The 15,384-nt window shown below is 33.5% G+C and overlaps 2 protein-coding genes across 2 annotated transcripts in view; both read left to right on the top strand.

Annotated features, from left to right (window-relative positions):
- The window catches only part of LOC111048655, a 56,853-nt gene extending 44,021 nt beyond the window's left edge, over nucleotides 1–12,832 (top strand). The window contains exon 7 of the mRNA XM_039440078.1: nucleotides 12,136–12,832. Coding sequence (XP_039296012.1) covers nucleotides 12,136–12,290 — 155 coding nt within the window. The 3' untranslated portion in view covers nucleotides 12,291–12,832. The remainder of the gene's footprint in view (nucleotides 1–12,135) is intronic.
- A 602-nt stretch (nucleotides 12,833–13,434) lies between these two features.
- LOC120354115 lies at nucleotides 13,435–14,457 on the top strand. The gene has a single exon (XM_039440390.1). The coding sequence runs from the start codon at nucleotides 13,435–13,437 to the stop codon at nucleotides 14,455–14,457; it is 1,023 nt and encodes a 340-aa protein (XP_039296324.1).
- The last annotated feature ends 927 nt before the right edge of the window (nucleotides 14,458–15,384 follow it).

The following is a 15,384-nucleotide window of genomic DNA, read 5'->3' as shown; positions in this document are numbered from 1 at the left end:
TCTGTATGATAGCTACCAGATAGCCTCAGATGATGTTATGAATGAATGAATGGGAAAATAGTACCTAGTAATTGCATGCAATAAATTATTCTAAATTCAAATTATAAAACACAACAAACTTTTTTCTTATGCACTTTCAATGTTATTTGTTATATCCTGGAAAAGGATGAAGGAGTGAGTCAATTTTGTTGTTCAATGAACTTGACCTGTAAAAAGGTTTGAAGAATACATGTTCAAAATTTTGATTGATCAATTCTCTTTAAAGTTATTGTAGAACATACAAACAGCCGGACAATGACTTTGGCCTTCAGTAAGTCAAAAGTTAGAACTCACTAATGCTCATTCAAAAATTTGACTAAATTTCCTGTTCAAAGTATTGAATGTTTGACTAGATATTATATAAGTATGAAAGAGTGTTCAATAACACTTGAAAATTTACACAAACATATAAAATTTCAAGAATAAAAATGTCTTGAGTCCCTACTACTTTTGAAGAAACAATAAGTTTGAGGCCAAGTACACACAGTGTGACTGTTTTACAACTTTTTAAAATTCCATTTTATTCTTCAATAAAATTTTTATTTTTTTTTATAGGGGTAATAACAATGTTGGAGTTAGCTGGCTTAGTCAAGCTATTCGCTAACTCCTGCTATTTGCTAAGTCTGTGTTAACTCAATGCTATAGTGGTACGTTAGAAAAAAATTAGCAGACGAGATAGCAGATAGCGCAGGTTTGAGTCCACTCTATTAAAACGGCGGCCATATTTGGTAGCAAAAGTGAGGTTATAAACTTTGAGTTACACAAATTATCCGCTTGGAATGCTATTGCAGTTAGCTTATAGCAGTTTGTTCTATATGGGGAATCCAGAGTTATCAAATAGCACTTTAGCTGGCTAAAACAACATTTTGAATACTCCTAGTATTCTACTAACCGCCTATAAAAGGGGTAAATGGATTTGTCAATGATTTTTAATTCTTAAAATTGATTGATCTCCTTGTAGAGGCTAGCGATCTGATAATCAGGCAGGCAGGCACAATAAGATAGCCAGTGTTAGGCTACTTTGATTCTTTATTTCATTTCGACTACCTACTAGCATAGAATAGAGTAATCTTATAAGTTTTCTCTCTTACTAGTTGTGAATCCAGTTTAATCGAGAAAATAGCTCCATGCAAAGTATATTGTATGCTTATCCACTTATTTTGGAAGCTAGCCATTCTTTTAGTTTTCTATTGTCTTCTACATTCAGACTAAATGCCATGCTGACTATTACTTTTCAATAGAGTAGGTACTTTAGAATCGTCAGCATATAATACTAGGCAGTATGCTGCTCCAAGGTGTAGAGGCAAGTAATTTATATGGAGGAGAAAAAGAAAAGGACCGAGGACTGACCCCTCGGGGACCCCACTCCTGGCCATTACCCATTCTGACAAATGATTGGTACACAAAAGAGTGAGATTGTATTCCAACCTGCTTGAATCTTTGTCGGAATAAGATACAACACATTCAAATACCGTGTCACCCAAGCTGTATAATTATTTTCATATTAATATTTTTTATGTGAAAAAGCCTTGAAAAGATTCACAATTAGACAGCAAACTCTGGATCTGCCATCCACAGAATTCAGCACTTGATCTATGAAAGAGAAAAGTACATCATTTGTGGAAATGCCAGGCCTGAATCCAAACTGTTTAGAGGACAGCAATTGAATCTAATTAAAATAGTTACTTTCGTGAAGCACAGCATATTTCTGCTTTGTTAGGTTAGGTTAGGTTAGGCAGGGCTATTAGGTTATTCTATGGCAGGGGAGGCATGATAATGATGATGATGATGATGATGATATGATAATAATAATAATGATGATAATCATACCATTTTTTGTGTAATGTTCACCATAGTAGAACTTATCATTAGGTAGACAAAACTTATCCCCATTTCAGTATGAAATTTAACATGATAGCGATTTTCGTTATATTCCATATTCCCAACACTGAACAGGACCCCATTATTCATGTACTTTAAACAGAAAGATCCAAAAAACAGAACGGTCAAGAAATTGAACATCATTTGAGAACAGTAGATTGAGGAAAAAACACTTAGAAAATGTTTCTGTAGAGTGAAAAGTTTTGTCCACAGATGATGAGGATAAAGGTGTAGAGATGAGTGTGTATTTTCACATTCCTCGCCAGCATAGTAATCATCAATTAGTTGGCGAGACGCATTTTGCACTGCAGCCATCATCATATTCCATATTAGTTCTGTGAAGTGAAGTGTCAGATAGATGTTTATATCAGTGTATAGCAGAAAGAGATGATCACCTGGAAAATTGTAATATTGGTAGTACGAGTGTCATATAATGGAGATCACATTTACTCTGTAAGAGCATATTTTCTCGAGTTTAGAATCTGTACTACACAGAGTGTCCCAAAATTGAAGTGCCAGACCTCGGGAATAGGTTCTATGGGTAAAAAAAGAGAAAATGTTGAATAATTTTTTCCTAAAATGCTCCGTTTTTGAGATATTTGCCATTTTGTATTTTTTACAAAATAATTTTAATCTTCAAAATTTTCCAACCAATCACTATAAAAATCGATAGGTATGTTCAAATGAGAGAGATGAACTGTAGAAAAAATATTCAACTTTGCCCAATTCGAAAAAATAAAATTAGAATGGTGATTGATAGAGAAATTTATCAAGAACAAATTTTTAAGGAAATTTTATTCACAATCAGTCAACACTAAAAAATATTGGAATAGTACAAAGCAAAAAATAGATACAATGAAATGTGAGTTCTGAGGCAGCATACATCAATTCAATGTGAATAGCAAGGAAGCCTACCAGTCTGTATTAACATCAAATTATTTTTTTTATCCAAACACAAGAAAATCATAATAAATTCTCCATGGTATTGTTGATTGAATAGAACAAGAAATTTCAAAAATATCAATTTTTGAGAAAGTTATTCAATTTACAAATTTTAGTAACTCAGCTAAAATTTATTTTTGGTAAATTTTAGTAAATTGAATAACTTTCTCAAAAATTGATATATTTGATTTTTTTTATTCAATCAACAATACCATGAAGGATTTATCTTATAAATATCATTGATAAATCTCCTACCGAATTTGAAATGTTCTGTCCCAGAAATTTGACCTTCAGGCGCAAAAAGTAAAATCTCAAAAAGTAATGTTATCAAAATAACATTCAAAATAAAATAAAATCTCGAAAAGTAATGATCAATAAAAATTTCTCGAGAAAACTTTTTCATTTTGATAGCTTGATGATATTAAAATCGAAAAAACTTTGAAAAATTTCACCAGTGGAAAGTTTATTTTTAGCCTTTGCACAGTCTCAATTGTTTCTTGTTTATGAGATCGTTTCAATCTCCAGAAAATTACCATTAAAAACTATTGAAATATGACAAGTTATCATGTTCCATTAATAAAAATATTTATATAAATTTCCATACAGATTTCTTGAAGATGATGAAATTCTCGTGACAAATATATACAGTAAATTTATATGGTAAATACTTTTTCTCAAAAGTCTATCAAATATTAACCAGTATTGAATACAGGTTGAATGCAATGCGACAAGAGCAAATTAGAGAAGCATAAGACGTATTCAATCTTGTCACTTGATCATGATTGAATATTTTATAAAATGTTATATTCAACTGGGCCATATTTTCATAGCTGAAAGCCAAGAGTCCTGAAGATAATAATATATTATTATCATAAGCCTAATGCACAACCTTGACTATAAACTGTGGAATGGCTAATATTGTTGTAGCTTGAGTACTTGAAACATTTCAAGCCCTTGTAAAGTTTGTTGAGAATCTTAATGGTGGATTTGTACCACGAGATCGAGCTAACAAATCAAAAGTGCAACAGCCAATGGCCAAATTGTCTTGATTTGGTAGCTGTAATTACAACAAGGTAATGAACAAATGATGCACCTTTAAAATGCATTTGAGTACAATTACTCACTTCTCAAGAAAACTAAAGATCTTCAGGACTAAGAACTTTCAAATTTGGTAGGTAGCCTATATATCTTCTGTTGGCACTTTGGAGGTGCACTAATATTCCAAAAAATTGGAAAGATATGCACAAAATCTGCATTTTTGCAGTGGTATCTGGGTTATCTATGTTTCTTTTCGAGAACAAAAATGAACAGAGAGGTGACTATTTGTATTTCTAGATTGAAAAATACTGTTTTTCCCCTGAGAGGAAAGTTTAAAGCACAAGGCAAAGACGAGGGCAACAATTTCCCTGAGGGAGAAAAAACATTTTTTACTTGCATGATGTACTCAACATTTTTCTTCCACCCACATTTATAGAAACTGCAAATCAACTTATTTTAACAACTTACGTTATGGTGACAATGTTTTTTTTACAACATATAGATTTTTTAACCTAAAATCTATAATCGAAAAACTGGTGGTCTGGCTGACACTGCCATTGGGTGGGTACCCACTACTATGACAAACCACTCAGTCGACTTTGTAAACAAAGGTAAAAAAGTAAATTCGTATAGCTTTTGTGGTGGGGAGTCCCTTGCGGGAAGGTCCCAACGCCTGAATATATATAATTTAAGTTGTCAATGGGCCTTACGACTGTCATACTTCAGCCGGGACAAAGGTATTATACATCATCACTAGGCATTTTAATCAAAGCCAATTCAAAAGGTGAATTAACTTCATCAAAAACACGGCATAATGAAGCTTTTTGAAAAGTGTCTGTTATAATATTAAAAATTGATTAAAATGTACTTGAAAAAGACCAAAAAAACAATAACAAAATAGGCGCTGAGAGCTGCCTACATCATGGATTAGCTATATATGGTTTGTTTACAATGTTGACCAAACGCTTCATTGTTTGAGTGGTTGTCAACCCTGCCATTACGCTATCTTTCGGAAAAAGTTGTAACAATCTATTATTAGCTGGCCGACAATGAACAATATTATTATGGCTGACTAGCATTTTTCAGATTTGAATCACAGATGAAAAATATTTTTTGGCTGGTATTTTGAATAGAATAAAATATTTAAAAATATGTATTTCTTTTTATTGTCCACAAATATTAACTGTGTAATATCATAAAAAAAAATATATTTCATGAGTTGATCAAATTTCTGGTTGAGGTATTGAGTTCAGTTGGCTCAGTGACAGACAACTCTATTATGTTTCCTCATCTGAGCTTCGACCTTCCAACCTATTTTCAATGTAAGTCTTTAAAAAATAGCTTTCCATGTTATTTAAGTGGAGTTACTTTTACTACCTAGAAAGTTTTTTCTGTTTTTTAGTCCCGAGAGCGAAAAAGTGACACTTTATCATATTTCAGAGAGTAAAGTAAGTAGCCTACTCTACAGTAGGTGGAGGAAACATTTTTTTTAACTTGTCACAGAAGTTCAGAAATGTATAATATACAAAAAAAAAGATAGATTCACAAACTTTCATCAAGCTTGATTTATAGTCCATACAAAATAACTTCTGACTTGAAGGGATTTGCAGAGCAGAGAAAAGTAGGGATACTGTGGTGGCGATGTCGCCATGCTGAAGCGGCCAGCGTTTTGTAGTCTTTAAGCCTAGTTTCCATCCTGGCAATTTGCAACATCACAACATACTTTTTAGGTAGTCTGGACCGACGGTATCGTCTCCTACGAAAGAGAGGGTGGCCGTATCTATATGTGATTGTGCTGTGGTCGTAAACTTTTTCCCTGGTCTAGATTCGAACTCGGGTTCTCTTGTTTATGAGACCAACGAGCCACCAATCATAAGTGCAACATATTCCTCCAAGTCGGAAGTAATTTTGTATGGACTATAATGACTTATTTTAAGTTATATTTTTGTTCAGAGGAAACCATAGGTCAAAGTCTGTGGAACTAGCTATTTCACTTACCTAGCCTAATCTCCCAATCTTCAAAATATACGCGGAAATGGAAGGCAAACCTAATTGAAACAATACAGATGGAACTAGCCAATATGAGTGACAAACTTTTCTTAAAATTAATCGTTTTCAATTGTTTCCCAGTTATATTCTCATACTCGGTCTCGAATTTTTTCCATTTTTTAAAAAACGTTATCATTTCGTGTGTTCTAATATAGTAGAGTACCTTCTGTATCAACCCAGCCATGTGGATGAGTAATGATCCAAAATCAATTACAATATCATCAAAGTCTTTAAATTCAAACCAAAATATGTGGATGCGGCTTATTGATATACTTATCCAACTCATAGCCAATAAAGTATCTAAAATTGTTATAAGACAGCAATAGATCAATAATAAATAGCGAAGGGAACACTTTCCTGGTGATTGGGAATGGAACGGATAAATACCAAGAACCAAAAATAGATGTCTTAAAATGTTAAATGTCCTGGTTAGTGAATATGGATTACTTTGAGGGGACATAATAGCAGTGCATTTAAATACAGGTGTACCGTATAACGCAGTGTAGCCTACAGCTGATAAATTACTCTCACTATACAGTATCAGAAACAATAGTTTTCCTTGTAGAAATTGTTACAAAAGTCGTAGTCTGTTATAAGAATGGTTGCAGCACTAGATATACACACTTCTTACTGGAAAGAAGTCTGGCTTGTGCGTTTGTTTGGCTAAACTGGCTATAAGAGATTAATTTACTGTAATTTAAGCTATAGTTTTAGATACTGATTACTGAACCATCGTGAAGTACTAATTTTTAATCTCATAACTGCGTTGTAGTTGTAGAACTGCTGTCCGAATGGGAGTATCGCACTGTACCTAGAGAACTGCACTCATATTTTTCAAAGGATGAGCGATTATAGACGATGAGCGATCTATAAACGATGCGATTGGACCGTTTTGTCTGCAAAAACAATCACTCCCCGTCTAAATTAATACTAAAAAAATTAAATTTTGAAAGCGCATGCAAATAAAATAATATGAACTAATAATAGTTCATTTAATCTATTGTGATATGTGTGCATGGTCGCATTATGGAGCTTATTACCATGGGGATAATAATTATTTTTCCATTTCTTGATTACAAAAACCGCTAAAATATTCTGTTATCCGCTTTATCATTACTAATCTTACTCACAAAGGGGCTATTGCATGAGATAATAAAAACTATAGTGAGGATCACGTTATAATGACAGTATTTGATAAACATTGGTGTTGCTATCCTTGTCTGTCACTCTTCAAAGCACATAGGTCTATCCTTTACTAGCTCTGCCTTTGCCAGATCGTTTCCTAACAATGTAGAAATATAATCGAAAAACAAATGACATAATCTCAATAATTATGAAAATATCTTCTTTAATAATTGAAAAATTTATTTTCCTGACGAATGAAATAGAATAGAAATTACTTTAAACAAGAATGAACAGTTGATATTAAATCAGATATACTGGTGATATACCGGTATCAGTTACCCTCTATAGAAGGCAGTGCCAGGGAAGAGAATCGGCTACGCTGTTCTTCTATCTTTCTTCACTGCCATGATAACGTGAACCTCACTATAATAATACTGGAGACCCCTGGGTTGAAGAACTCGCTCATAAACTGTTGTATTGATCTCTGATTTCTGCAACCTGTAATTATACATAGTTGGTCAGAATTATTATGGAAACAGCTAAATATATCTTCTACAAGTATGATATTACAGTAGTAGGTTTCATGGGAATCCTATTACAATTAAAAAAAAAACTTTCTGTCGCTTCAAAATTTTCTGCAGCTTCATTTTGAATCCAACTTCATTTTTTCGAATGGGAAGGTGGTCATGTGATACGAACTTATAAGAAGGTTCGAAGAATTCGTGCTCAAAATTTCAAGCTGATTGATTAGTATTATGTACAGATACAAAATGAGTATATTCAATTTAACTGTACATTTGTTGAATAAAACATATTTGAATTTGATCAATTCTCACTAAAGTGAGAACATACAAACCAGACAGAAAACAACGACTTTGGGCTCCAGCTAGTCAAAACTGAGAACTTCACTAACGCTTGTTCAATTAGTGGACAGGTGGTTATTGGTATAGGAAATTACTTGAATATTTCTCATGCAACAGGGCCCAAAAGAACCTGGTAGTTATAGAAGTGAAATTAAAAGGTGAGTTGGGTTAGCTTCACCATCTAGTCCAGTCACGAGGTAGTAAAAAGGGCCAAGGGCCTTTGGGGAATCAATTCCGAGCATGCAAAATTTTCCGTGCAATGATTCTGGAGTATTGGACAGCCAAGATAGAGCAAGTTGATCTTCTAGCCCTGGAGATTTTTACAGAGTGCCCCAAAAACCACAGGTTTGGTTCCCTTTTGTCTTAACGCCCCTTTAAGATTGGAGCCAAATCAAGCCAACACACAGAAAAATTCACTATCGCCTCTTTTTAAATTTCTCACTTTTTGACCGAATTAAACTTATAATATGTGATTTCGAACCGCCTGGAAGAGCCGAAAAGAATGAGCTGTAGTATGAGCGGATCCAATCATTCAGTCAAAAGTTAACAATGTTTGACATTTTGATCCTTGAGGTATCCTTATGCATGCCTCTCCACTAGAAAATACTTGAATAAAGTATATCAGACGGGTGAATATGATAGAACATGATTTCATAAACCTTTATATTATTGAGTGAAATCTCAATTAGAGGTGTAACTGGAAATCTATCTGAGATATAGAACGGTCTACCTATCCAGTCACAGGTTGTAGAGCAAAAAACTACGCCTCTAGAGGATTTTGAATCATAAATTTTAATAGTTTAAAATGGAAGATATAGTCGATTAAATATGGAATTTCCTCCAAATTTCGGAGTTTCCGAAAATCTGACTCATTTTTGAAAATTGAAACTCAGCACTCAATGATGCCGTGCTATCAAATCTCTCCAAAATGGTTTGATAGTTTCCACCTATCACCTAAAGAAAAGCTATCGGTTCCTTTCACCAATATCTTGACAGAAATTATGAATGGGTTCACTGTTTCAGAATAAGAACTCCAGCTTAGAGCAAATCAAATTATAATTTCATAATTTTTTATTATTCGAAAATTTCAGATTACATCAGAACAACTAATCACACACAGATTGAACACAATTTGAGTTACAAATTCGTTTGGTATAATCATATAACATAAATTCGAAAGTTTTCTGAAAATTAGAAACGATGATTTTAGTTGTAAATTGATAGATATAAAACTTACAAACCAAACTGTAGGTCACTCATCTTTTATATACGAGTCTTAACATAGGCTTATGGCGTTTCATATTATACGAAAATAATTATATAACACAAAAAAAAGAAAATAACAAAATCTACACTCCACAGATGATTTACAACATCAATAGATTTTATAAGAAAGTTCAGATATCAGTATTTTAAACTTCAAATATATAGAAAAATTTGAAGAGAACAAAATACACCGAAAAGCCAAGCCATCCACCATTTTTTGAGGGAAGCATCTAAAAATTCCAAAGCCACACCTAAACAAGTCATCATTGCCAACCTCAACAAATCCAAAATTATAAGTTTAAAATTATTACATTTATTATTTTCAATTAAACTTTATTTTTAATCTGTTTCGAATTTTATTTAACCTTTATCTCGATTATAAATATTTGTTAATTTAGAAAAATTAATTTTCCAAGTATTCCAACATTATTGAACAGCTGAAGAAAAAAGGTTGTACACTTTTTGATTATACAGACATTGATATTGATTATTGGCTGTTATCGATTTTAAATATCGAATCGGAGATTTGATTTCTATATGGAGAAAATTTGTAACATCACAATGATGATAGAGAGAGCTCCGAATAATTCAATTCAATAAAAAATTGTACTATCTAAAAAAATGGCAAGAGTGATTTTTCTGTCCAATTCAGCAAAAATCTCAAAGAACTGGAATAGGAGCCAAAAATCCGTTGTGTTTTGGAGCACTCTGTATAAAGCTCTGTATAAATGGATTAGATTGTAATACGAAATGTATTGACTGGAATAAATACTCACAAGGTAATCCAATGTGAAATGTCAATTTATCCCTCTGAAAATATCTATTGAGCTACAAGATGACCGAACTAAATAAACTCTGGTCCACTTATATTTTGAATGTATTAAAAACACATCAATAAAATAATAATTGATGAAGTTATTATAAACATCAATGCAGCGATTGCTTCAATCAGTTAGAGCAATCCAACAATCCAATAATTTCTATTGATTGTAACCGAATAATATTAACTAACTCTCAAGTATTGAGAATTGAGGAATGATGAGAATCATAGAAAATGCACAACTTTGTCTTAGGGGGTTAGGGGTGTTCACATTAGGCTGGCCACTAACGGTAGAATATGCATGATAAACATCTATATAGGCACATGTTTATCATGCATATTTTGTTATCAGCGAGAGACTTTTAACATAAAACCAATATTAATAGTAAACCACTGGAAAATTACACATTACAATGAATATCGGGGGACCGAGCTTTGCACGAGTGTAAAAGCATAGACAATTTTTAACGAAAGATTTAATTTATAGTTTATATTTATTTATTCATTTTCTCAGTCGTACATTATGTTTACAGATATATGAGGAGGCACAGCAGGCTTAATATACCCAAAACTGTCCCTTTTCAAATGTATACTATTACTCATCAAAATAACAATTTATTCACATTTCAAAAAACAAACACATCATCAATTACAAATATATATACTATGAATTCGATTTTGAATGATATACTATGTTTGCTACAATATTTGTTAATATACTATTAGTCCAGGCAATGAATGCTCAAAAAAGGGTATATTCGGTTGAACGCATTTTTCTCAAGATATGAGCGTGTAAGCAAAACATTGAAAAATGCAACTTTTAAACTACCCAAATCCCTTTAGCACAAGGGATAGGGATGGGGACTTTTGGTATGTTCACCCCCTAACTGGTCCTAACAAAGCTGCAAAGTCAAAAATTGTGTTCAAAACATTCTCTCCAAATTCCTTAGTCAATATTGGTCTATTTTTGCATAACTGAAGATCTCACACTGAACACTGAAGCTGCTGCAACAGTCTTAAGGATGTGCGTAAACTTGTGAAATTATACATAAAATTGAAGAGAATTCGATGCTCTATAAGCTCATGATCAGCATGGATTCTTTCCGTCGATATTCAAAAAGTTATAAGAGCAAAAAATTGAGGGAGAATGTGTTTTTTTTTCAAATGACACATCTTTTAGAGCGGATATCTCGAAAAGTGAAAGAGATATAGAAAAAGTAGTCAGATCAATATTATAGGAAATTATGTAAGCTTTAATTTCTTATGGAATAGTCATGTCTGTAAAATGCATAGTTTTCGAGTTATATGCGAGAAACCAAAAAATGGTACTTTTGAATCACCCCCACCCCCTTAGCACAGGGGGTAGGGGTGGGGACTTTTGATATTATTACCTCCTCACTACCCTAAACAGAACTGCGGGGTTAAAAATTGTCTTCCAAACTTTTCCCTCTATAACACTTCGTTGACTGGGCTATATGTACTATTCTACATAAATAGCATCTAGTTACTATTTTGGACTTTCTGAAGTACCTAAACATGTTTTCTAAAAAAAGAGAAAAGAACGAAAATAAGTTTTTATTGCTGAATTTTTCTTCTCTTGAGATCAGCTGAATGATTCCACACATGCACTCGTTCACTCAATTTCATTACGGTATTGACAGACAACAACATTTCCAGCTGTTTTTCCAAGGACGTATATATCCTTTAATGTCCTTCAGTGAGTTATCCGAGGGTTGAGACCTAGGTGCAATCGAATTTTCATATCATAAACCTACTTTGTTCCAAATTTCGTGAGAATTGTTAGAGCCGTTTTCGAGATCAGGTTACATACAGATATATAAACATCTAAAAATCTAAACATATAAACAGAAATAGCTCGTTAAATAGTATAGGATATAAAAACCTAACCTCAAACAGTTTTGCTCGAAAGCTTTCGCTGTGATGACATGTGTATCATGAAAAGTGTATCAATCAAATTTTTCCAACTAGTTCTAACACTAGTGACCAGCATTAGATGCATTTACACACACAACATCATTTAATGCATAATTTTACTAGTCAATTCATTCATTCATTTGGTCATCTATTCATCTATTAATTTATTCATTTCAGAGGGCATAATGGACAGGATAATCAATGCCAGCTGGAGACCTGGGTTCGCAGTGATCAGACCTCTCATCAATGATATAGTGAGCACTGCTTTCACCGACATATTCAACAAAGCATTCAACAATCTCAACATCTATGCCATACTTCCTTCACCCTAATTTCCTTTTACATCTTGCCATAAGTTTTTCACTGGACTTGCAAATTTCATTTTACTTAATATCTCTGATGGAGATTATGATGGAGACTAGCCTATAATAACTGATATAAAACAACAAAATATGTTGTTCAGTATCCAATTTTTCATAGAAAATGACCTTCTTCAGGCCTACCCTATCGAAAACCTTTGACAATGGTCTCCTTATGTTTATAAGATTGCCACTATAGATATACTCCTTATAATATTATAAAATATTTTATGAAATATCATTGATTTTCAATCAGCTTTTATGAAAACGTGATGTGCAATTCTTTAATGACAGTATTTTTTTTAGTTATACCTCTATTATATTGGCAGCTTCGACCAGCGTGAAAGATCATGCATACCATAATGAATGCAATTTAAATTGTAAATTTATCTTACATCTTGCAACGAATTGTAATTAGCGAATTGTAATTAGGTCATTACAGTGTCGAGGTCACACAAGTCCCTATTAAGACTTCAAATAAGCTCTGTCTGTTTTTGATCAATTCGAAACACAAAAAAATGTCAGAGTAGTTGAGGAGTTCCGTGGCCTATGCTTTCTGAGATGATGAAAATGTAGAAGACTTCGAAGAATAATCTAAGAACCAGTAGATAAGAATATAATGTAGATAACTCATTACATAAGTTACCATCTATTACTTTAACAGGGCTGACTAATTGAAGGTATCAAAAGATCAAAATAAATGCCAAGTCTATGTTAAATACAATAGTAGATTAATTAGCCTAAGATTATTAGTTCTAGATGTATTTAACTATATAGTAGATTAATTAGCGTTCTAGATGTATTTATATATTAACTAGTGATTTTTGTGTATGACCTATGATGCTATTCTGTATCAACCTCATTATATATTCATATTCACATGAGTCCAAAATTATTATAAAATCTTATATTCTATATGAAACTATTCAGTTATAGAAACTCTTTCAGTGTGTTTTCACAAAATATTATTGCGAGAATTCCTACTCTTAATAAATTAAAGTGGACTTCAGATTAGTGGACTTCAGTTTAGTATCAGTTTAGTATCAGCCTCTGATGAGAGCGGACGCACTTTGGATAGCTCCCTTATCTATTTGTGAAACGAGCGTGTTTGATCATAATGAATTGCCGTAAATGTACGAAATTAATAGTGCGGTCTTCAAAGGACAAAACGAATAAGGTCCAGTGCAGTGTATGTAAAGAGAATTTCCACGGACAGTGCTTGGGTCTTAGTGATGCTGACCTGAACGGTCTCCTCATCTCTGGTCGTGCGTGGATGTGTGCTGACTGTGCGTGTGAGCGTAGGAGGAGTCGTAGCCACAGCGATGGTGGCATTGTGTGTAGTGTCAACACAAAGGACGTAAGTAGCTTAGACGGCTTAAAAAAGTTGATTCACGAACTAGGTGAAAAAATGGACAGTGGTCTAAAACGTCTTGAACAAGACTTAGGTAAATCGCTTGATTTGTGTCATGAAAAGCTCGACGAAAACTCTTGTATACTGGCTACACAGCAGGCTATCATTGATAAACAAAACCAGTTGATTGAGTCTCTCAGATTGGAAAATTTAGCATTGTCTAAAAAAGTCACGGAACTGTCGGTGAGATTGGATGATGCAGAACAATATTCGAGGTCGAACACTCTTGAGATTTACGGAGTTCCTGTCACTCAGAATGAAGACGTCTCCAGCATTATAAAAGAGGTTGGTAAAGCCCTGGATGTTGCAATCACGGAGGATATGATCGATGCCTGTCATCGTTTGAAGCAGCAAAATAACCGGCCATCTCCTGGGATAATCGTACGCTTTGTTCGCCGAGCTATTAAGGAAAAAATGTTGGAGAGGCGACGGGTGAAGAGGACTCTGTCTACAAGACATATAGGCATGCCAATGGATACTCCCGTCTACATAAACCAGTCTCTATGTCCGGCTAGAAGAATTTTATTTGCTAAAACAAAAAGGGTGAAGAATCAGATGAACTTTAAGTTTCTATGGGTTGACAAAACGGGTAACATAAAGATAAGAAGAGACGAAAACTCGGCCATTCATCTAATCAAAACTGATAATGATATCACAAAACTTGCAGGCAGTGGAAGCGGCGTTGATAAGACGCCAACACAGCTGACTGCGAGTCGAAAAACTAACTAAAATAAAACAGTTATCAAATAAATCCCTGCTATGATAAACCCCAATGCACTCTACTATTACGATACCAATGTTATTTTATTTTTTGTTGTAAAGCTATTTATCTTTCTAATTCAATGTACTGCTATAGTTTATTATTTCATTATTAAAAATGAATTCTCCTAATGTAAACTCTGAATTGATAAAATTAAATTATCAAAATATTCGAGGTTGTCGCACTAAAACCAATGATTTGTTCAGATCTGTACTAGGTGAAACTTATGATATTGTAGCGTTGTCTGAGACATGGTTGAGTAATGAGATTCATGATAGTGAATTGTTCGATTCTCGTTATCGGGTATTTAGGTGTGACCGTGATAGATTGGTGTCTGGAAAGCGGTGGGGAGGGGGTGTACTTTGTGCAGTGAAAAACAGTTGGCATTCCCGACTCATTCATGTCCGGCGACAGCGCGCTATGAATCTTTACTTGTCAAGTTATCTGCACAAGATAAAGTAATCTTTATCAATGTTGTCTATTTCTCCCCTGAATCTGGTCTTCTCGATTACTGTGACTTCTTTGATTTTATTGAAAGTGATAATAATATTTTTTCACATGATTTATTAATATTGGGTGACTTTAATCTGAATGAAATAAATGGTTCAAGTTTTAATTTTGTTGGTGGTCCTAGTAAATATGCCAGACTGATGAATTGCATGTGTTTATTCAACTTAGTATCCTTTAATAATGTTTTAAATGCCAATGCCAAAACTCTTGATCTAGTGCTGAGTAATCTACCTCTGATTGTTTTGCACGAAACAAGCCCTCTGCTTGCTGAAGATCCACATCACCCAAGCTTAGATATTAGTTTTTTGATTAAAAAGAGCCTCTTGCATCCCCCTTTGAGTATCGAGTATTACAATTTTAAAAAAGCAAACTACTATGAATTTTAT

This window comes from Nilaparvata lugens, chromosome 13 (genome assembly GCF_014356525.2).
Source record: "Nilaparvata lugens isolate BPH chromosome 13, ASM1435652v1, whole genome shotgun sequence".
NCBI classification, from domain to species: Eukaryota; Metazoa; Arthropoda; class Insecta; order Hemiptera; family Delphacidae; genus Nilaparvata; species Nilaparvata lugens.
Note: the sequence above shows the minus strand (reverse complement) of the source record. Positions and strands in the feature narration are given on the sequence as shown.